General features: G+C 37.5%; 1 protein-coding gene and 2 long non-coding RNA genes across 6 annotated transcripts; 1 reads left to right on the top strand and 2 right to left on the bottom strand.

Moving 5' to 3' along the window:
• Positions 1-705: 705 nt before the first annotated feature.
• LOC147490862 (rust resistance kinase Lr10-like) lies at positions 706-3,516 on the bottom strand. 3 transcript variants are annotated; one of them, XM_086565123.1, is made up of 4 exons: positions 3,049-3,515; positions 2,643-2,820; positions 2,460-2,546; positions 706-2,178 (listed from the first exon to the last, which is right to left on the bottom strand). In XM_086565123.1, the coding sequence occupies exons 1-4, from the start codon at positions 3,463-3,465 to the stop codon at positions 917-919; spliced, it is 1,944 nt and encodes a 647-aa protein (XP_086421249.1). In that variant the 5' UTR covers positions 3,466-3,515; the 3' UTR covers positions 706-916. The 3 variants fall into 3 exon arrangements, with proteins under 3 accessions (XP_086421249.1, XP_086421250.1, XP_086421248.1); XM_086565124.1 differs by having other exon boundaries at positions 2,643-2,824; positions 3,049-3,470; XM_086565122.1 differs by having other exon boundaries at positions 2,643-3,516.
• A 4,597-nt stretch (positions 3,517-8,113) lies between these two features.
• Positions 8,114-9,319, top strand: LOC147490861 (uncharacterized). Of its 2 annotated transcripts, none has more exons than XR_015200060.1 (2): positions 8,114-8,400; positions 8,538-9,319. It is a non-coding gene; the product is annotated as an uncharacterized LOC147490861 (long non-coding RNA). The 2 variants fall into 2 exon arrangements; XR_015200059.1 differs by having other exon boundaries at positions 8,514-9,277.
• On the bottom strand, positions 8,147-10,529 carry LOC147490860 (uncharacterized). The gene is made up of 2 exons (XR_015200061.1): positions 9,612-10,529; positions 8,147-9,541 (listed from the first exon to the last, which is right to left on the bottom strand). It is a non-coding gene; the product is annotated as an uncharacterized LOC147490860 (long non-coding RNA).
• Between the last annotated feature and the right edge of the window lie 11,429 nt (positions 10,530-21,958).

The following is a 21,958-nucleotide window of genomic DNA, read 5'->3' as shown; positions in this document are numbered from 1 at the left end:
ACATCTATTTCCAGCAAGAGTTATTGTGGACAAAACCCCGATACAAATTGCTAAGATATTGGATTTCTCATACCTGTATTTGTTATCTTTGAGATCTTTAACGCTGATAAACTAAACAATCTAACAAAGTAAATAACAGTGTTCTTAGTAGTTTGCCTTCGATAATGATAACATGGAACTTTAATAATGACATTTGCTTCTGTGCAGGTCCACTCGAGTCGTTTTGGTTCCGGGGGGCCGGCTACGGCACCAAAACCTTTACCAAGAAAAATTGATCTCTCCGACAACTAGTATGCGATGTCAAAAAGGAATATCGTATATCTCCATGTTTTAAGAAGAACCAAGTAATAAACTAATTTGTTTTCAGTTTTACTTGGATTTTTCAAGATATGTATGGTGCATGGCCTACGAAAATATCATCAGTAATTACTTTATTTCTTATGGCTAGCCATAAATGTAATCCTGCTCCAAATTATAGTGTTTATTTGTGAACGAAATGCAATGCGAAGTTCTAGTACGTCAAATTATAACTTTCAAGATTCAACCAAACAAAAACATTCTTCAAGCACTATCTATCATTTTTTTTTGTGCGCCTCTGTAAATTTAGATTGTATTATAGAGTATAGAGAAAAGTAAAAAGAATGCACATGCCAAACAATCTATCACCAATGAATCTAGTGCAGCGAAAAAAAAAACCAATGAATCTAGAAAAAACACGGTTTCCATTTAAAACGCAGATGATTAAGTGGTTCCATTAATTTCATTCTTTTTAGACGCAGTTCAATGGCAAGATGATACATAATTCGCCTATGCCAATACTAACCAGCCAAGAAATGTTTGATGGAAAATTTAAGTGGGAAATTATTTGTCACTACATATTTGTCAGGTAAATGACATTCTTTTATCAAGCAGGGCCTTAGTTTGCAGAAGTCCCATTACCTTCCAGCTTTTCGAAGGAGCTTAGAGTATTCAGTTCTAACGCGATTTTGCATTCATTTCCATATCCATAAGTTGACAAGTTGGTAACAAATGGAGATGAAGGGGTCTCAATAGCCAGAGTCCCTTCTAGCATATCTACCACTTTCCTCATAGAAGGTCGTTTCGAAGGTTCGAACTGGATACACCATAATCCTACTAGTTCCAACATCATTGCCATTTCTTCCTCCTCTTTCCCCTTGCATTCATGCCATTTCGAACCTCCTCCATTACCATATGCATTTTGTACATGATGTGAGAAGACCCACTCTGGGAAATACATCTCACTTGTTTTGCTAGCATCATCCTCAAAATTCCTCCTCGTCCCCGCCATCTCTAACACAACCATTCCAAAGCTATAGACATCGGACTTATTTGTCACTTGACCTAACTTTACATACCACATCTCCGGTGGAGCGTAGCCAGGAGTACCTGTTGGATGTGTCACTGAGATGTGACTATTCTCCTTGTTCAATGCCTTTGCCAACCCAAAATCTGACACCTTTGGCTGAAATTTGGCATCTAAAAGGATATTATGAGGCTTAATATCCAAATGTAGTATTCTATTTTGACATTCCTCGTGAAGATAAGCAAGTCCTTTTGCTGTTCCAATGGCAATGTCGAGTAGTTGAGCCCATGTCAAAGTCACTAGTTCTGGTACATGTTGGGGTGATGATGTGTTTTTGGACTGACCTTCGTTCATATGCTTCTTTTGGTGAATGTATTTGTCAAGAGAACCGTTTGTCAGGTACTCGTAAATTAGAGCTATTCTGGAATGGTCAAAGCAATACCCCAGAAGCCGTACTAAGTGATTGTGGTGGATGCAACCGATCGTTAGGACCTCATTGAGGAACTGAGTCTCGATCTGATTAGTAGTCTCATCGAGGATTTTAACAGCAATGGTGAAGCCATTGGGAAGTTGGCCTTTATAGACCGAACCAAAGCCTCCTTGACCAATCTTTTGAGTGAAATTGTTGGTGTACTTCTTGAGCTGCTTGTAGGAAAATCTGGTTGGCCTTCCTAAAGTGTAGTTGTGCAAGAAAGTCTCTATTGAAGCTGGAGCTGCACCGCTAACCCCCTCAAGATAGCACTTCAACTCTTGATCATCTGTGCTTCTAAAACGAATCTGTTTCTTATGCTTTCGTTTGTAGGAAATGTACCAAGTACATAGAAATATGAATACTGCTCCTGCCATCCCAATACCTTTTTCCCGCACAAAGAAAAGTTCAATAGTTAAACACTTAAACATCATGTATATGGAGATAATTATATCAAACAATTACTCAGAGTTTTATTCAGATAATTATATGAACACGTCGTACTTGATTTATTAATCTACGGCGTGTGCCTAGTTTTATTCAGAGTTTATTTCAGATAGTGATAATGGGCAAATTGATAAGGAAATGGGCAAATTGATTGATATATATATATTAACAGGTTATGATTGATTTGGTGTGTTCACCTTAAAAATTTGTCATACATACCTACAATCAGTCCAATTTTGTTTTTGCGAGGTTTGATCATTATGACTTCCTTTCCATCACCAGTAGCACCAATGTCAATAACCTCCCCTTCAAAATAGCCAATAATCAGAACACAAGTAGTATAATAATAAGCTTAGATCGATCTGAAGAAAATATAGTTGATCATTTTTTGAAATAACTTACCAGTGCAAGTGTCTTCGTGAATCCCATCCCTGCAAAAGCAATACTCTGTAGAAGTACCAGTTCTCTTTTCATCATCCACATACCCACATCTTCCAACATCATTCTTCGTACATGAATTACAAGTTCTTTCCCACTGAATCTCAAATCCTTCTTGAAGCACTCTTCTCAAATTCCTAACCTTACTAAGATTACCATAGATGTTACTAGGGATAACAACTACAGATTGTAAACAAGAATCAACATGAGGAATATATCTATCATAAAAATAACAAAAGTTACTAGTCTCACCACACTCCAAACAAGGAGACCTGATCATCCTAGCCACAGTATCCTTATCAGCTGGTTCTTTTGTACAATTAAAAAAAGTGCCTATTCTGTATTGAGGACTATAAAGAAAGGAACCTACCATGTTCCATTCTTGTGCTTGATAACCTGAATTTGGCTGTGAACCATTAAAAGGAGGAATAGTACCACAACCAAAGAGAGAGGTGTCAACAATCTTTACTGAAGCGTTGACGTAGATTTCATTTGTGAGGTTTTGAACAAGTTTATATTTGATGTTGGGGTAGTCATCAGGTTTTAAGAAAATTGATGAGTTGTTTTCGCATGTTGCCGATATGTAGCGAGTAGTACAAAGTGGGTTTGGTCCAAAAGGAAACTTCATGACAGAACCTCCACATGTTGATGGAGCACACTGGTTGTAGTAGTGGTTTGACTGACTGGTATTAGTGCTGTTGGCTGAGTGAATGGTTTTGAAGAGAAGAGTTGAGAAGCAGATGAAGAGTGAAAGTAGTATGTGGTGTAAATGTAACGCGATTTTCATGCTTCAAAGCTACTTTCTTTTTCCCATTCTTTTCTATATGACTATATGTATGTTTTCACCTTTGAACTTTGGAGTCGAGACTCGAGACTGGGAGGGCTGGTTGACAATGTTGACTGTTGAATATTAAAACGGACTTCTATATATATCGTACCGACCGATATTTTCTGGTAAAAGATAACAAACACTGAAATGGTTTACGGCACGGAATTGGCACCCCACTTTATGGGATTGACACTTTTTTGGCAAAAAGTAAAATAAAAAGGGCCGCCGTATTGACACCCCCATAAATATGACTAACACCCCTTTGACCAATTCAAAAGTACTAGCACCCCTCCATTAAATACACAAAAAACACTAACGGCAAGTAGCTGCCGCGGGATCGCACAATCCACGACATCGGGTTGCCACGAGATCCCATATCCCACGGAATGTGGTTGTCATGGGTCATTTTTTTTTTCTTTTTTAATAGCCACCGTAAAAAAAGTTAGTTGCCGCAAGATGATTTTGTTTACTAAAATTGAGTATTTACTTGTGTTAATTATCAAAACTCTTCTTCATTAATTTGATCACAAAATTTTCTTATAGCATATGAAAATATTTGCCGCAAAATAGCATAATTATGGCTCGATTGTATATTTTTTTTGTCATGGTTTTAGTGTTGTTCTTGGAGTGTATAAATAAACTTTAAAGAAGAAAATGATGTATCCATATGTCGTGTGTGTTTAATACGCAAAATTTGAAGTGAAAAAAAAAACAAAAACAAAAAAAAAAATGTCGCAGCAACTGTCTACCGTGGGATATGGGATCTCGCGGCAACCTGATGCCGTGGATTGTGTGATCTCGCGGCAATTGCCTGTCGTGGGATATGAGATATTGTGGCAACTGCATGTCGTAGAACTATGGGCATGTGGGGTGTAAAAGGACATATAAGAAATAACCATTATTGTTTTACTTTTTGTGAAAGGGGTGCTAGTCCCATTTATGGGGGTGCCAATACCGCGCCCCAACAAAAATGGTTATTCTTTATATGTCCTTTTACACCCCACATGCCCATAGTTCTACGGCATCGGATTGCCATGAGATTCCATATCCCACGGCAGGCAGTTGACGCGAGATCGTACAATCCACAACATCGGGTTTCAGATCCCATATCCCACGGCATACAGTTGCCGCGGAACATTCTTTTGTGTTTTTTGTTTTTTTTCATTTCAAAATTTTGCGTATTGAACACACACGACATATGGATACCTCATTTTCTTCTTTAAAGCTTCTTTATGCACTCCAAGAACAACACCAAAACCATGGCAAAAAAAATGTACAATCGAGACATAATTTTGCTATCTTGCGGCAAATATTTTCATATGCTATAAGAAAAGCTTGTGATCAAATTAATAAAGAAGAGTTTTGATAATTAACACAAGCAAAGACTCCATTTTAGTGAATACAACCATCTCGCGGCAACTAATTTTTTTTACGGTGGCTATTAAAAAAAATTTAAAAGAAAAAATGACCCACGGCAACCACTTTCCGTGGGATATAGGATCTCACGGCAATCTGATGCCGTGGATTGTGTGATCTCGCGGCAACTTCTTGTCGTGAGTGTTTTTTATGTGATTAATGGTGGGGTGCTAGTACCTTTGAATTGGTCAAAGGGGTGCCAATTTCATAAAGTGGGGTGTCAATACTGCTACCCTAAGTCTAATACTGCACTTTTGTGCATTGCAGTTTATGATATTTGTCAGCGGTATGATTGATGTCATCACCATAGCTACTTAAATCGACTAATGCACCTCAAAAGGAAAAAGACAGACTTAAAACTTGAACTTAAGCCCAAAGCAATGCTAAATAAAATTGGGATACAAAAGCTTGAAATTAATATAGCCTAACACCACGTCACACACATGAATCTATTAAGGGATAAAAAAGAAAAATACCTAGTTCGAAAAGAAAACCTTGTGTTGAACGGGAGGTACCTTTGGTTTATTACAATTGGAATTGTTTATATTGGTTAATCAAACATCACCATGATCCCTTCCGTATTAAAGTCATCCTATGCCCGAAAGCCACGTCTCATCAAGCCGCGTAACATACCTAATCCTCCAGAAGTGATCTGAAGCCTCATGTCCACCACCTCCAGTTAAGACATTGTCACACCCCGAATTTTCGTAGAATCTAAATCGACAATAAATAGATATTTACTCTATTTCCACGTCATCCAAATCCTATAAATCCCGAGGCGTGAACCGAGATCATACCTTTATGATAAACATGCATTTAATTATAACAAAATAAAAAACAAATATTGGAATAAGAATACTTGCATAAATCCAAAATGAATAACCTCCAGATTACAATCATCCTGATATGTCGAGGAACGTCAAACCGAAATAAAGATAAACGAGAACGTCTCAACTTATTAACTCAAAATCTAACATACAATCAAAACGGTAGAATCTCTAAAGAAAAACAGCTCCTAAGCAAATCTAGCTACTCCAATTGTAGCTCCACAGTTTTCCAACTCAAACAGCTACTATCGCTGCGGTTCCTGCGAAGGGTCTAGGTTCCATAAGGGACATACCCCCGAATGCAAAACAAACTGGGGTCAGCATTAAAAATGCTGGTGTGAGTGCCCTAAATGCAATGCTCATGATAGTTCATAACAATACACATTATCACCATGAAGTTACGTATACCACGTCTACATTATTCGGCTACGTTAGAGACATCGATCCCTTGTCACCAACTGACAAGAGAAACTTAGTTTCTCTTAACGTGCAATCCATGTAGCACATACCAATATAATACATAAAATTTAATATAACCTTGTAACCAACTATCTAAATAATAACTTTAAGAAGCATACAATACCTTAGCGCCTAACATTCTAGAGTGGGCTTCATCCCTACAATAAGGATTAGGTAGCCCACCCTCCTACAGAACAGAGTTAATTCAATGATAACAATAAAATATAAAAATAATGTCTCAAGTATTATATAAATTAGTAATACACTTTTTAATTAAGACCCCCTCCCCCCATGATTTATTAAATTATCTTAGACATCTTTTATATTTCCTAAAGGACCATTTCCCATTTCCGCACTATGAACTCGTGAAATACCAATATCATGTAAATTCACATAACCAAGGTTTACGTCACATCTCTTAGTGAGGCAAAGGACATTTAGTTAGTTCCTCCCCTAAAAGATGGAACCTTGCTATAAATTTTAATCTCGCATTTACGTCACATCTCACAAGGATGGAATGCGTCATAAAATATCATATGAATCCACATATCCAAGGTTTACGTCACATCTCTTAGTGAGGCAAGAGACCTTTAGTTCCTCCCCTAAAAGACGGAACCTTGCTATAAATTTTAATCCGGCATTTACATCACATCTCACAAGGATGGAATGCGTCATAAAATATATCCAAATCCGCATTTATGTCACATCTCACAAGGATGGAATGCGTCATAAAATATATTCAAACCTGCATTTACGTCACATCTCACAAGGATGGAATGCGTCCTAAAATATATCCAAACCCGCATTTACATCACATCTCACAAGGATGGAATGCGTCAAGACATCAAATGTATCCAACCCGCATTCACGTCACATCTCCTAGAGATGGAATGCGTAATCATCATATCATGAGTATGAGAAATGTCCATCTTATTCTAATAGTGTCATAATTTTTCTATTGATTTCACATCCATATAGTATATATGTTATACAAAACAAAATAAACTTCCACAATCAACAATACTTTCTAGGCAATATTTCTTATAACACACTCCCAAGAGCGACAGTTTGCATAAGCTCAATAAATTTCCATATTGATATTCCAATAAACCAAGTTTACACTTGTGATTTTATATATATATATATATATATATATTTCATGCAGTAGCAAATCATGCACAATAATCATAAACAACAATCCATTTAATAAATTAATCATTTTCCATTCATTCACAACTTTATCCAAAATCAATAGTCTCGTATTTCAATTCCTCGACTGACATCCCACCGTCGGATGGCCATACAATATTAATGGGTATGACTACTATATGTTGTAAATACGCAAATAAAATTTGAGGAAGATCCAATATGGGTTCATCTTTCATTTATGCCTAAACTTATGACTGCGCAGTGCAGTTTTCTGGCTTAGTATATACTACGACCAGTCATGCTTATGCGTGCCTCGACAGACACTTCACCGTTGGATCTGTCTAAACTTTTTATATGTCAGAGTTCAATATCTTAGGTAACTAAGGATTATATTTGAGAGACATCCAACTACGGGAAAATCTCCATCTGAACAGAATTAAAAGACTGTGCAGACAAGTTTTCTGGAATGATGTTTACTGTTAACTGTTCATCTTCTTCACAAAAATTTATACAATTCATTAATGGCTTTATACTCCCAATATACAATCCATATGATCACACATAACAAACAACATATCCTATTTCTATGGAAACAAAAATATATATATATATATATATATATATATATATATATATATATATATATATATATCGGTTTGTCTAGAGTGCCACTCTTATAGTGACACTCTTATCTCACACTTCTGCTAGTCCGTCAGATCGATCTGTTTCTGAGATCATCGATCTAATTCAAATAAAGGGTATAATGGTAATTATAGTGTTTCTCTCCCAAATTTCGTTTCTCAATCTCCAGCAAAACCAACGCCTTCTCTCTCTCTCTCTCTCTCTCTCTCTCACTACAGAAAATCTTCAAAAATCGAAACCCAAAATCAATAATAGCTATCATTCATAATCCAAAATCAAACCCAAAATTTCAAAACCCACAAATTGATTCACGAATTGATTTCGAGTTTGATTCACAAATTTGCCTCTTCAAAAATCAAATAACCCAAAATCATGGTGCATGCTAACGTTTACCGCAACTGTAAATCTCTTTCACTCTTTTATTTTCATAAGATTTATTATTATTGTTTGTTTCATTTTTATGATAATCATGTTTTGATCTGATCTAATCTTAGTAGTTTATGGGTTGTTTAGATCTAATATTTCAGTTTCACATAGTGCTTGGTGTTCTGCAATCCACTGCAAATGCTACTAGTTTTCTACTTATCAATATGTTGAACGAGGGACTTTATTCAATGGAAAACAAAATACGGAAAGTCGTAGATGTCAGGGGATTGATGCGCTGCTGCTAACATATGAGAAGCCTGAAGCTCAAGGAAGATACCTTTGTCCGGCCTACATTACGAGGGGCTGGGATATGGTTGAGAAGCTGACAAGTATATCCTAATTACGATTACCCAAAGAGTTTTATCGAGGTGGGAGCAGATGAAAAGATGAGTTCAAAGAAATTGGAAAACTTGGAATGGAGATACAGGCCCCTGTAAGAAACTCTTGTTGATTCTGTGAAATGCTACCAAGAACTTGGGTCTCTTGAAGAAGAACTGATTGAACTGCCATCTCTGTCAAGAATATTATGTACAACAATAGGAGATGTGATGATATTTGAGGTGGGAGCGGTGCTTGAAGATGAAAAGTGGCAAGCCCCCATTGTAATTGTTTTGAGAAGAAAGACGGATTTCAGAGGAGTACACTGAAAGGAGTTTTGGGAGGTTCTTTCTTAAAGAATTCAATGTAATTCATTATCACTGAAAGTCTAATGTAATTCAAAGGATGTTTCCGAGGTTCACTCCTTTCTTAAAGAGTTCAATGTAACTTCATCTCTGTTTGGACTGATGATGAAAAATAAACTAGGGTTTACTTAATCAATTCGTTCTCAGTGACAATGTTGCTTACTTGCATTGCTTTCTGTTTGAAAGAAAATAAAACAGTAAATTTTAACATCTTTTATTTCGGCTTTCTAGCAATACGTTCAATAACATTTGTAGTTCATGTAACACCAATACAAATCATTTCTGCCACAAGGTCTCGTTCCAAGGTTATACACACGCGATAGCTTCTTGATGCTTCAGAGACTAAAAATTCATTCCAAAAATTATATAACTCTGCATGATGGAAAGCCTATTATCTCTCTGCTTGACAAGCTGGAAGATGCAGTGTACGACCTATAGATACCCTTAACAGTTAAATTACTCCAAAATGCTCGAGTACAAACATAGAAAACAAGTTTGTTACCTTTTAGGATGGCATCAAGTACTCATAGTACCCTGTGCTGCCTTCAGCACTAGTTCATCAGTGGTGGTGCCAATGGTCCCATTAGCACGCTTCAAACTCTGGCAGTAGTATCTCCCAATAGAATCCTAAGTGAAAGATTAGTGAATCACAAGTTTGGGAATTTGATAGAAGTGCTCCAAATCAGCAGTTCTCTCTTCAGCAAATAAGATTGATTCTCTTAGATGCGAATGTGGTCCTTCTAAAAGCCACTCGGAACAGTTCCCAGCCTTAATTTTTTTTCTCAGACATGATATCGCCTTTTCTCATTTCGTCAAAGACCCTCAAATCCCTTTCACAAATCTCAGGAGGAACAGATGCAGCACACATGTCAACAAAGCTGCATGGAAACAAAATGAAAAAGGAAGTAAACCACTAAGTAAAATACAAGTATTTTGTTCTAATTCGTATAAGTTGAAAAACTTTCTCAACATTGAAAAAAAATGATGCAATGAGCATAGGTGATATAGATTGATACAGAGCTTGTAACAAGAGTATATTTACAACTGATTACTCTTTACACAACTCATTATACAAAAAGGTACCAAAATCACCACAGAAATAACTTCCTCAAATATTAGACACGGCAATCTTAAAGTTAAAAAGCACAGAATACAGACAACGACAAAATTGACATTAGTGCTGCTTCATTTCCATCTTGACAAACAAGCAAAATGATTATTAATAGTGTATATATACAGCATGTGGATAAGGCTATAGGGTAAAGAACAATGGGATAACAGAGAAAAATATATTGTATATAGAAAAATGTAAGACAACGTAATGTAAATCAACTAAACAAATAGATTCAGAAAGTTAGAGATACGAGTACCTCAATTCTAACAGTCCAAGAGGGTTTGGTAAAGGATAAAGGAGGTAAGATATTCGAATTTGGAAGGAAAGCATCAGAAGAAGGTGGTGTTGGTGTGCTTCCTTCCATCAATCATCAAATCAAAAATGTAAGGCCAAACGGTGTGGCCATGCCGTTTTGGACTAAGTCCAAACGGTGTGGCCATGCCGTTTGGGACAAAGTCCAAACAGACACGCCATTTTTTTTTGCAAGTTCAAAGTCCAAACGGCATGGCCACACCGTTTGGACTTAGTCCCAAACGGCATGGCCATGCCGTTTGGGACTAAGTCCAACGGTGTGTGGCCATGCCGTTTGGGACAAAGTCCAAACAGACCGCGCCATATTTTTTGCAAGTTCAAAGTCCAACGGCATGGCCACACCGTTTGGACTTAGTTCCAAACGGCATGGCCACACCGTTTGAGACTAAGGCCAAACGGTGTGGCCATGCCGTTTGGACTTTGAACTTGCAAAAATATGGTGTGTCTGTTTGGACTAAGTCCAAACGGTGTGGCCATGCCGTTTGGGACTAAGTCCAAACAGACACGCCATATTTTTTGCAAGTTCAAAGTCCAAACGGCATGGCCACACCATTTGGTATTAATACCGCAAACGGTATTAGTACCAAACGGTATTCAGGTGTTTTTGGTTAGTAGTTTGAATTTAGTATGTATAAATCTTGGAAGGATTTGGTATGTGTATTTGAACTCTGTCAGAGAATTTGGCATGTGTATGTGAATTTAGTATGTGTATTTGGTTAGTAGTTTGAATTTATTATGTGTAATCTTCGTCAGAGCTTCTTTCATAGGATTACAGTTATGTGCAAAAATTTACAGTTACGTTTCGTAGGAAGGTCTTCTTGCATTGGTACAATGGCGAAGGAATGAATGAGATGGAATTTACTAAGGCTGAAGTATCAACAATATCAAGATGCGATTGTTGAAGAAGAAGTAGATTATGAAGACGATCTTGTTTGAAGTTTTCATGAAAAAAAATTGTGCTCAAATTCCAATTGTGCTTGATTATAAATAAGGTTGATGAGCTAAAGTTTTTCATGTATTTGTCTTGTGGTCGTATTTATTTATACTCGAGGAGAGAAATAGAAATTTCATATATTATGAATTTCATGTATCAACTGTGCCTTTCGAAGATAAAACTATAAGCGGTACCCGAACTATAAGTGGCTTATTTAGTTATTTTCACTCTTTTGGCTTGTCTTCGGTATTTGTGAGGCAACTCAATTTTCTCGGGCAAAGTTGTGAGGCAAAAGGAATCAAAGAGTGTATAAATTGGTTCTAGCTATTGCTATCGCGACCTTGAATCCTACCCTCGCTATTAATTACACTCCCTTCCACAAGACTTGGCATCCCCTCGAATAAATCGTTCAACATGATCGAAAAACAAAGTTCTCTTAACTATTTTAACTAACAAAATGCAAATAACAATCACAGCTAAGTCAAATATTTTGCAAAATGGAAGAAACCAAAAACTAATCGACCTTGGGATAGCTTATATTCTCCCCGGATAAAAGAAGTAGCCGAAAGGGAAGTGTAATGAAATTTGCATTTTTATGTCCCAAAAAAAACAGAAAATTGGGATTTGCTACAAAGTCACCTGGGATTGCTACAAAAACAGAAAATCTCTACAAACAGAAAATCCATCGAGGACAGCTTGTAAGCCACTGTCTGTCAGTGTGCATTCAACAAGACGAAGAAAACGCAACTGAGGCAGGAATTCTGCAATAGCAAATGCCTCTTCGTCACAATTTCAGCAAGAACGACCCAACCCAACTCTTCAAAAAGTGGAAGTCTTCTGTCAGAACATTGCTCAAGTCTTCTGTCAGAACATTGCTTCTGCAACAAACAATCAAGCAACTTAAAATGATTTGGCAGAAATGTGGCAACTTAAAACGATTTGGCAAAAAACATTAATCTTCTTCTTAATAAGCATTGCTCCTGTCAGAGCATGTCATGAGGTAATCAGAACAATCAGAACATTGCTCCTGTCAGAACATGTCATGAGGTAATAAAAAAACATTAACTAACCTTCCAAGATTTGGCAGAAATGTTTGCGTGCCTTGAATAGGGGCTTTAGTAGACGAAGACCCAACTACGTATTCTTCCATATTGAATTATTGATTGATGTCTCTGTCTCCATTTCTATAAATCGAAAACATTAAAAATATAAATAACTTCAACAGACAAAAATCCCAATGTACATAAACAGTGTAGATAACTTAAATATCAAAACTCTGACAGAGTTCACCGAACTCTGACAGAGTTCACCGAATATGCTACTTCACTGAACTCTGACAGAGTTCACCGAATATGCTAGTTCACCGAACTCTGACAGAATTTAAAACTCTGACAGAGTTCACCGAATATGCTAGTTCAAAACCCTGACAGAGTTCACCAAACTTTGACAGAGTTCACCGAATATGCTAGTTCACTGAACTCTAACAGAGTTCACCGAATATGCTAGTTAAAACTCTGACAGAGTTCACCGAATATGCTAGTTAAAACTCTGACAGAGTTCACCGAATATGCTAGTTAAAACTCTAACAGAGTTCACCGAATATGCTAGTTCAAAACTCTGACAGAATTCAAAACTCTGACAGAGTTCACCGAATATGCTAGTTCAAAACTCTGACAGAGTTCACCGAATATGCTAGTTCACCAACTCGACAGAGTTCAAAACTCGGCGTATCACGACATGAAGAATACTGGCGAGTTCATCAATATGCTAGTTCACCGAACTCGGCAGAGTTCAAAACTCGGCGAGTATCATACGGCATGATGAATACGGCGAGTTCAAAACTCGGCGTAATCACGGCATGAAGAATAATGACGAGTTCAAAACACCCGACTTTTAAAAAACAGGTTATCGGTCACCGTTTTAGCTAACCTCCAAGCCAAGATGGAATTTGAAGCCCAAAATAGCACCAGTTGCCAATCCCACGAGGTAATAGCACCCAATATTTACATAGGCGACAATAGCTTGCCAACCAAAGACCAATGGCCACACCCGCAAATTAAGTCATGTTTAATACTTGAGGTCTACTAATTTCATTGTACAAGTTCAACATTTCAAAGAAGAACTTTCAAATTGTCCCAAGGAAAAACATATATGCACAACAATCGCAATATACTAACCTCGATAGACAACAAAGGGTTAGCGTGATTAAGCTCATTAAAGTATAGAAACAACCCATTTCTTTCTCATGATTGTTAACCAACAAGTAAACAGACCTATCTTATATTCAGATTTCTTTACCACTTAAAAGATACATTTTTTTAGAGTTTTATATGGTTTTCACAGTGAAGCAAGCAATCAAATAGAGTAGTAAATAGAGAGAGTTGGGAAAAAATTGTACCAACTACTTTAGAAGGAGGGCCTTCGTCACTGAAACCCACCACCACCACGACCTCTCTAGATCGGTGAGGATGGTTTGATCGGCCCTCACGGGTTATGAATTTTGGGAGAGAGAGAGAAAAACCCAATTTAAGTTTTTTGTGATTTTTCTTTTTTTTTTTTTTTGAAATAACGCTAAATTTTGAAATATCGGTTTTATCGATGAATTAGATCTTCGATCTTGAGGGCTTAGATCGGACGGTGAGGAGAAGAGTGAGATAAGAGGTGGCAGATTTAGAGTGGCACTCTAGACAAACCATATATATATATATATATATATATATATATATATATATATATATATATATATATATATATATATATATATATATATATATATATATATAACTCAATTAAATCTACAAGATGTAAACAACTATGAATATCAATAGTGCGGTGAGCTCAATACTTTGCATTCCCCTTTTCTCTTTTCCTCTTCTTCCCCTTCTTTTTATTGGCGGCTAGGGTTTTGTTTTTGAATAATAATATTTTTACAGAGGAAATTCGCAGGTATTGTTTATTCCATGTTTTTAAGTCTGTTTAAGTTAACCTATGGGCTTCAAATGGGTCTAAAAACACCCAAGGTCCATACCTATATGAATGGGTACATTTTAACAATGTTTTCAAGCCCAAAAATGATTCTAAAACACCCACACAAGTTCTAACAAACAATTCAAGTAAAAACATGCAATTTTGAAAAATCAACAACAACCAAACAAATTCTAGAATAAGCTAGACTTTATAATATAATAGTTATTTTCAATTAAATAATGCAATTTATGTTGTTTAAAAATTGGGGTTGTTATAGACATCTCATATAAATAGTGATCATACATGCCAAAACCTCCTCTTGTCAAGCCACCACCTCTGCCAATTGTGGTGTCAAAGCCGCCTCCATAGGTGAAGCCACCTTACGTTCCAAACCTCTTATAAAACTCCATTTCCACCAAATGTGGTGCATATGTTCCGAAACATCCAGCCACACTCTGACTAATTGATTCCCACAGTTGTACACTTCCAACTCATCCATTTCAACATTCAATGCTCTACTTGCAAAGCTAAGACCAATAAAAGCCGTATTTGTCGGGCAAAAACTGAAGCAAAACAGATCTACCCAAACACTCTTAAAAATCTACCTTCATTCTGAATATCACAACCCACAGAATGACACACACAATCGAATGATAATGATAGTAATGGGATGGTTTGTTTGGATGTTTGAGACTGAACCACTTTTTAGTTCGGTGGCTGCCTACATACTCCAGAGGGATCAAGTTTCTGAAAGTCTACTGAGTATAGAGCTTTCAATGTAGTTCTGTTACTGAAAACTCTTCAATATGTAACCATCCGAAAAACTAGAGAATCTCTGGATATGGATCTTTATCCCTAGTTTTCAGTTACATTGGATAGAGTCAAAACCTCCAGATTTTGTGAGATCCGGCTAGGCCTTGTTTTCAACTGATTACGGGCTTATAGTGAGGCTTGGCCCACATGCCATGTTGTGCCCTACCTACGAACCAGGGCTAAGCTTGCAGATATGAAGGGTCCAGTCTGGGTGCCATGTCCATAGATCATGCCCAGCTGGTCCATAGAGATGCTGTGCTGCTAAGAATTATGTGCCTTGGCTACGAACCTGGGCTAAAGCCTGCAAATATAAAGGGTCCAGTCTGGGTGCCATGTCCAGAGGACATGCCCAGCTGGTCCATAGAAATGATGTGCTGCTGAGCATGCCATCGAGTTGGAAGTCTCACTATCCACAATTGGTCCAACGAAGCCCCAAAATAAGAGGATCAGAGAATTCAATGCAGACTATTTATGAGGGTCCACACATCACCCCCTCTCTGTCACGCAGAGCAGCCACGTGGTAGAGAAGAGAAAGAGAATCTTCTTGATTTTTGTATTTGAATTATGTAGACATATGATGTCATGGTGTCTCTTCAGCATTCTTCATCATTGATGCTTCAGAGCGCTGAATGCATAGAAACTAAGTTTGATGCTTAAGAACATAAGTGAGTCGTATTTCAAAATCTCATATGTGTTCGCACAAGTGTCTCTGGTTAGGCCCCAGTGTTTTGGTAGCATATTTGAGTCTTGCAGAAAGACGTTCATAAGCTTATGCCACATAAATGTTCTCTAATTCTCTGTTTTGAGAGCATGGAGCACAGATAGTCTAGCTTGGGGATGTATGATATTGAGCTCATTAACGTAGAGAGAAAATATTTTCATTAAGTCTGTAGAGTTTTGGACCTGGAGAAGTCTTGGAGATGCTTAAAAATTGAGATCTGCCTAGTGACGCTGAGGTCAGTCCCAGTTATAAGTTCAGCGTGCACTGTTGTGTTCCACTCTGTCTTCTGTACCACCTAATGTTGTGGGAGTTGAGGGTTGATGCCCCCTTGCTTTGACTTTGTACCATCTTCTGTGATGATTCATATATTCTGTTCTTTTATTGTACATTATTCTGTTTGCTTGTAGAGTTAGTCATGCTATGGCTGATATCCCCAGCATGAAAAATGCATAGCTACTAAACATTTCGGAGTTAGTAAATTGTTGTCCATGTAAAGTATTTTCAATAGAGGCTTGAGCATGTGCTGGGAATGATACTTAGAATTATATCCCTAGAAGCCGAGCATGTGGAAGTCCATATTATTTGGCATCGGAATTTAAGAGTAATCCAACGCCATGCTGCGACTGAGCCAATTCAAGCAGGCTCTGGGGCCAATGCTTGGATTTAAATGTATAGTAATTGAGCACGCTAAGGCTGAATGTTCGGATGAGTTATTGGACTTGTTAGTCATCCAAGTTGTCTCCATTGCCGTGCTTAGTGATTTCGTTTGATCATACTATGTGGATTTAGTATATTTCTAGAGGCTATGGTTTTTCACTAATCATGATTCAATAATAAAGAGCCAACCATCATTGATGTGATTTGTACAAAGCCAGAGGATTCTGAGGCCGCTACTTATAAGCCTAGGCATGCTACAGTTGTTGTTGAGTAGAGTTTACCGTGAAAGAGCCAAGACTCCTAAAGTAGTTCATGTTGTGTGAAAGAGAATCTGAAGATACTGTATGAAAATGTGAGACAACTCATTCTCTTGAATATTCTGTTGCTAGATTAGTGAGCATGAGAGGTGTTGAATACTGAAGAGTCTGACAAGTAAGCTTTTGGGAGTCACTCGATGTAGTGTGGCCCAAATAACAAGACCATGCTCATGCCAATGTGGAAGGAGAAGGTACTTCTTAACCAATTCCTAATGCTGTAGATATGATGTACAGTCTGCTAGCTCTAACCATGTCTTTGGTTGCTCAGGGAGCCACAAGATGAGAGACAATTCTAGAGATAACCACCCTGATAAGAGAGTTAGGAGGGACCCTTGTTTTAGTTAAGTACCATTTTCATTGTCATTTCAATATGCTGAGGAGGTCTTGGCTAAGTATTCCAGTCCTTTCCGTGAAGCTTGCGTTGAAGCAGAGTTAGAGCTTCAGTGCTTACGGGACAAAGTTGCCACTTTGTTGGAGGGAGCCCGGCAACTTAGAGAGATTAGCCACCTATGATGAGATGCGTGTCTAAAAATTTAGAGATGACTACTTTAACTGATAGGCTTAGTGAGTCCCAAAATATTGTACAAATTGTGGAGTGTGACCGTCGTCTAAGTAAGGAGCATACAGGTCGTGTTGTGCAGGACTATTGGCATGTATATTAGCAAAGTAATATATAAAATGCACGACATGAATATTAGCAAAGTAATATATTATCGCCTCCCAATACTGCACGTGGATATCATTCGCATGTAGTGTTGAATAAGAATCACCAACAAATCGAGGTTCGGCAAGTTCTGTTCGAAGAATAACTCGGTTGAATGATGCAACCGGGCTGAGCATGTTGTCATACTCAGATTATATATATTGTATGACAGTGTGAACTGTAGCTAAAGAATAACCCGATTATTGAAGCGTAATCAGACTGAGCAGTTTTGTAAGAATCCTCAGATAAAATATGTCTATATAGTTGAACCCTTGAAGGTGTTATCATAGACATTTTTGGAAAAGATTATCCCAGTTAGTGTGAAGCGTAGCTGGGCTGAGCTTTTTTGCTGTGAAGCTCAGATATGACATTAATGCACAGAGTCTGATTCTATACATATTGTCTTTGGTTTAGAGGGTCAATGCCATACAACCGTACCAAGCGATGTTCTCTATCCAAACTTGGTGGCGCCTCCAAGGGATAGATTGCATCAAGCACTTGGGTTTTTAAAGTCCTAAAAGTTCGGAGTTACCCAGTTCACAAATAGGACCGAGCCAGAGGGTCAATGCCATTTACTCGAACCAAGGTACATTGCACTTCTGTACTTTGGCTTTTTGAACTTCAGGGATTTGTGTTTCATGCCAAAGCCAGGCAAGAGGGTCAAAGCCATATACTTGGACCCGATAATTTAGTCAAATGACGTGACATTTTTCAAACTGGACTTTTCTGGCACAGACTTGCCTTATCAATCGGCCCCGATCGATGTAGAGGTTTTCACAAACGGGGAGGATCATTTATGCTTCATTTTTAAATCGTATTTTTCTATTTTATTAATTAATTAAATTCTTTATTTTCAAAATTCACCTGGATTGACTTCGAATACGTGGGCCCGGTTTTTTGCCCGAATTAGTCCCATTGAAAACTGGGTTTTTGGGCCAAAGATATAAAAACATTGTTCCGGAAAATAGGGTTCGAGAGAAATAATAAAATAATGAAAATGGAAGCAGGAGAAGTTGGTTTCTTTGGAAATACGTTAGTTGACGAATCGGGCAGGAGGATTCAATTGTTTTATTCCTCTGAGTGAAATATTTTTCTTTATTTCAATCGGATTAAGTAGTTCACATACATCGGCGATAATCAAGCATATTGTTCATTATCCTGTTGTATTGGAATTCGTGCTAGTTGTGTTATTAAATTTTATAAAATTTCGGATTTGTATTAAGAGTTTAAACTGTCGAAACTTTGGAAAACTTGGGTTTTTGGAACTGTTAAAGCTTCGGAAGCTTGAAACTCCGACAGACGCTAATGGCGTCGACGGTCGTTTTGTTTGTTTATAGATTTCGTCGGCTTGAATGGTTTGTTTGGGTGTGTGTGGGGATGTCGAGTGAGGGCAGTGGAGCTTGAAGAACCGTTAATGGCAGCCAAGAAATCGCCAGTTTAAATTAAACTTGGTGTTTGGGTTTTGGTTGGAACTTGTTGTTGGGGGATTTATTGTTGGTTTGGAGGGGGCTATGGACGCTTGAAGGGAGCGTCAAGGAGGCGTCAATGGCGTTACTGCCATTACTGGGATACTGAGAATTTGGTTTTTGATTGTGATTTTTCGTGTTTGAACGGTGCTTGTGGTATTGTGGGTTGATAGGATGATGTTTGGTAGTAGTGGGGATGGTTGGGGCTGTCGATTTAAGCTTGAACCAAGCTTTAATGGTGGCCGAATTTTATCCAGATCTAGTTTGGTGATGTCGGATTTAAAGATTGGAGGAATGTGTGTTTGTTAAAGAGGTAGGGGTTTTTGCAGGAGTAAAACCGCGGGGTCAAGATTGGTGGTTGTGTGGAGGTGGTGGTGGCCGGATTTGGGCTGCTGTAGGTGGAGGGAGATGATGAACAGTGATTTCGGTTTGGGCTTGGATTTGGGCCGAAATGTTTTAAGTTCTTGGGCCCTAGTTTGTTTTGTTTGGGCCCGGATTCTATTATTTTGTTGGGCCGGTTTTGTTTTAAGTGGTTGGGCCATTTTTTCTATATGTTTAGTTTGGGCCGGATTAATCCTTTGTTTCGGACCAGTTTCATATTATTTTGACCAGTTTAATTAAGTTTTGTTTAGGCCTTCTCCAATACGTTTTGGGCGATTCGATGCGTTTGTGGGCTGTTTAATATTATGCGAGGCGGTCATGCGACTTAAAATAATCCAATTAGGGTAGTAGAATAAATAAGTGACTTCAGAGTTTTTAAAGGTTTGGGGCATGGTTAGGTCCGATCAGCAGTATCATGAGCCTACGAGCCGCATGGATAAAAATTTACGAACCACTTTGTGTAAAGTGAACCCGTTTATGAACGACAAGCTGACTTTCGAGCGGAAGCAGACTTTGACATTGACTTTGACCATACCGTTTGACTTTTGGGACCTATTGACTTTGACAAGGACACATTGACTTTGACTGGGACCGGTTGACTTTGACCAAACGGTTTGACTTTGACCAGACTGGCATTGACTTTGACCGGATGGTTTTGACTTTGACCAGAATGTGGACTTTGACTTTTGACCAGGGGACATGTGACTTTGACCTTGACCATGACGTGTTGACCATTTGACCATTGACGGTTGAAACTTTGACCGATTGACTTTTCCAGTTTTTCATATTTGATCATATGGATATATATAGTAAGAAAATATTGTTGATATTATATAACTCGATTGAATATTATCTAATTAAGATTTAAGGCAGTAGTGTGTAAAAGTATATAAATATTGGGCTTTGATTGTAGACTTTTGGACCGCCTAATTGTCTTCGTTTTATGTTGTATATTGTATTGACAAGTCATAAAATAAAATGGTAATCGGAAACCCATAATTGGTTAGTCAACTGCCTAGAAAAAGATTTGATGATGATGTTGTGTATTTTTGACAGTGACGATATTGAGATGTTAGGAGACATTATATTCCTAATATCGTTATAATAAATAATGTATGCGATCGTAAAGCATTTTGACATGACATGATATAATACGTTATAATATATTGATCGCAATATCTTTTGGAAAATGTATATACACTCCATTATTTTATATGTGAGATCTTTATCTTAGATAAAGACCTGAATATTTTCCACCGGGAGTGTGGCGTTGTCTGATAATATATTATTGCAAGACGTGAAAGAATGAAAGTATATGAGATATAATTGAGATATTTCTAGATATTATGGCTTATGCATAAAGTAATTGACCCGCATGATATAGTAGAAATGTTTATGAGTCATTAATGTATGACACCGAAATAAATTACATAACGAAAATCCTTAACCCGACTACCACAACTCGTATGATTGGCCCTTCCGGGCGTTTTAGTTAATCGAATGGCATCGATACATATTCGCTTAAAATTTGAATGGCCTTCAAGTGACCCCTTGAATAATGCGTCATTAATTCGATTATTTATTCGTTCAAAATAGACGATGATCGCAATATTTTATCTTAGAATAGTGGCGGATTACATAGATTTGGCTTTGAGGATTTACGGTGTCGCGGCATCCCGGCCGGGGTGGTTACGCCGCCGAGTGCTCATTATGTAAAGGGAGGCATGTGGATGTACATGTTCTAAGTTGGGTAGCGATTGTGGTAGCCGAGAAACTAGGTAAAGACATAGATCTGACGTGAATTTTAGGGACCCGAAAGAAAGTCTAAACTAATCTAATTATGGTAATGTGTTGGTTAATAATGTATCTTTAGATAGATGATTGTATATCTTGGGTTGTTATAGTTTAGTTAGAACTGAAAACTCGATGGAGGAACTACATGCCTTATTTATTTATGATCGCATTATAGTTTGTTGTGTGTTGTTAGTGTGAAGTTAAAAAGCCCGAGTGGAGGAACTACGCCTTTTATTATCTTGAGTATGTTATATTAGTGTTATTTAAAGTTAAAAGTTAAGGTGGAGGAACTAACGCCTTTGTGGATTGGTGTATATATATGTATAAAGTATATTTGTATTTTAGAACCACACCAAAGATTGTTTATAATCTTGTCAATTTTGCATGTTTGCTTATTGGGTGTTCATTAAATGAACATAGTTGATAAGTCTTGACAGTTTAGTGTTGAAGATGATCGGTTCTTTGCTTGTGGTTTTATTAAAAGTTTTGTTTTCCTCGAGGTGATATAGATTTTGAGATAAGGTTATTTGCATTTTCATTTGTAAATTGTTTTTGGTAATGAAGATGGTATTGTTTAAGTTAAAATTTTTATTGGTTTTATTATCCGCATATTTTAAAAAGATATGGGTTTTAGGGAGTAGAGAGTGAAGTCCACACCTCAGATCGAAGA

The sequence above is a fragment of the Coptis chinensis genome, chromosome 6, assembly GCF_015680905.1.
Source record: "Coptis chinensis isolate HL-2020 chromosome 6, ASM1568090v1, whole genome shotgun sequence".
Lineage (NCBI taxonomy): Eukaryota > Viridiplantae > Streptophyta > Magnoliopsida > Ranunculales > Ranunculaceae > Coptis > Coptis chinensis.
This window is presented reverse-complemented; position numbering and strand designations above follow the sequence as displayed.

What these genes read in the sequence shown, in the direction of transcription:
- LOC147490862 (XM_086565122.1), bottom strand. Translation starts at nt 3,465, where the DNA reads ATGAAAATCGCGTTACATTTACACCACATACTACTTTCACTCTTCATC. An exon ending in TCACGAAGACACTTGCACTG is followed by an intron (nt 2,547 to 2,642) that starts GTAAGTTATTTC and finishes GCTATTTTGAAG; the next exon opens with GGGAGGTTATTGACATTGGT. An exon ending in CAAAATTGGACTGATTGTAG is followed by an intron (nt 2,179 to 2,459) that starts GTATGTATGACA and finishes TGCGGGAAAAAG; the next exon opens with GTATTGGGATGGCAGGAGCA.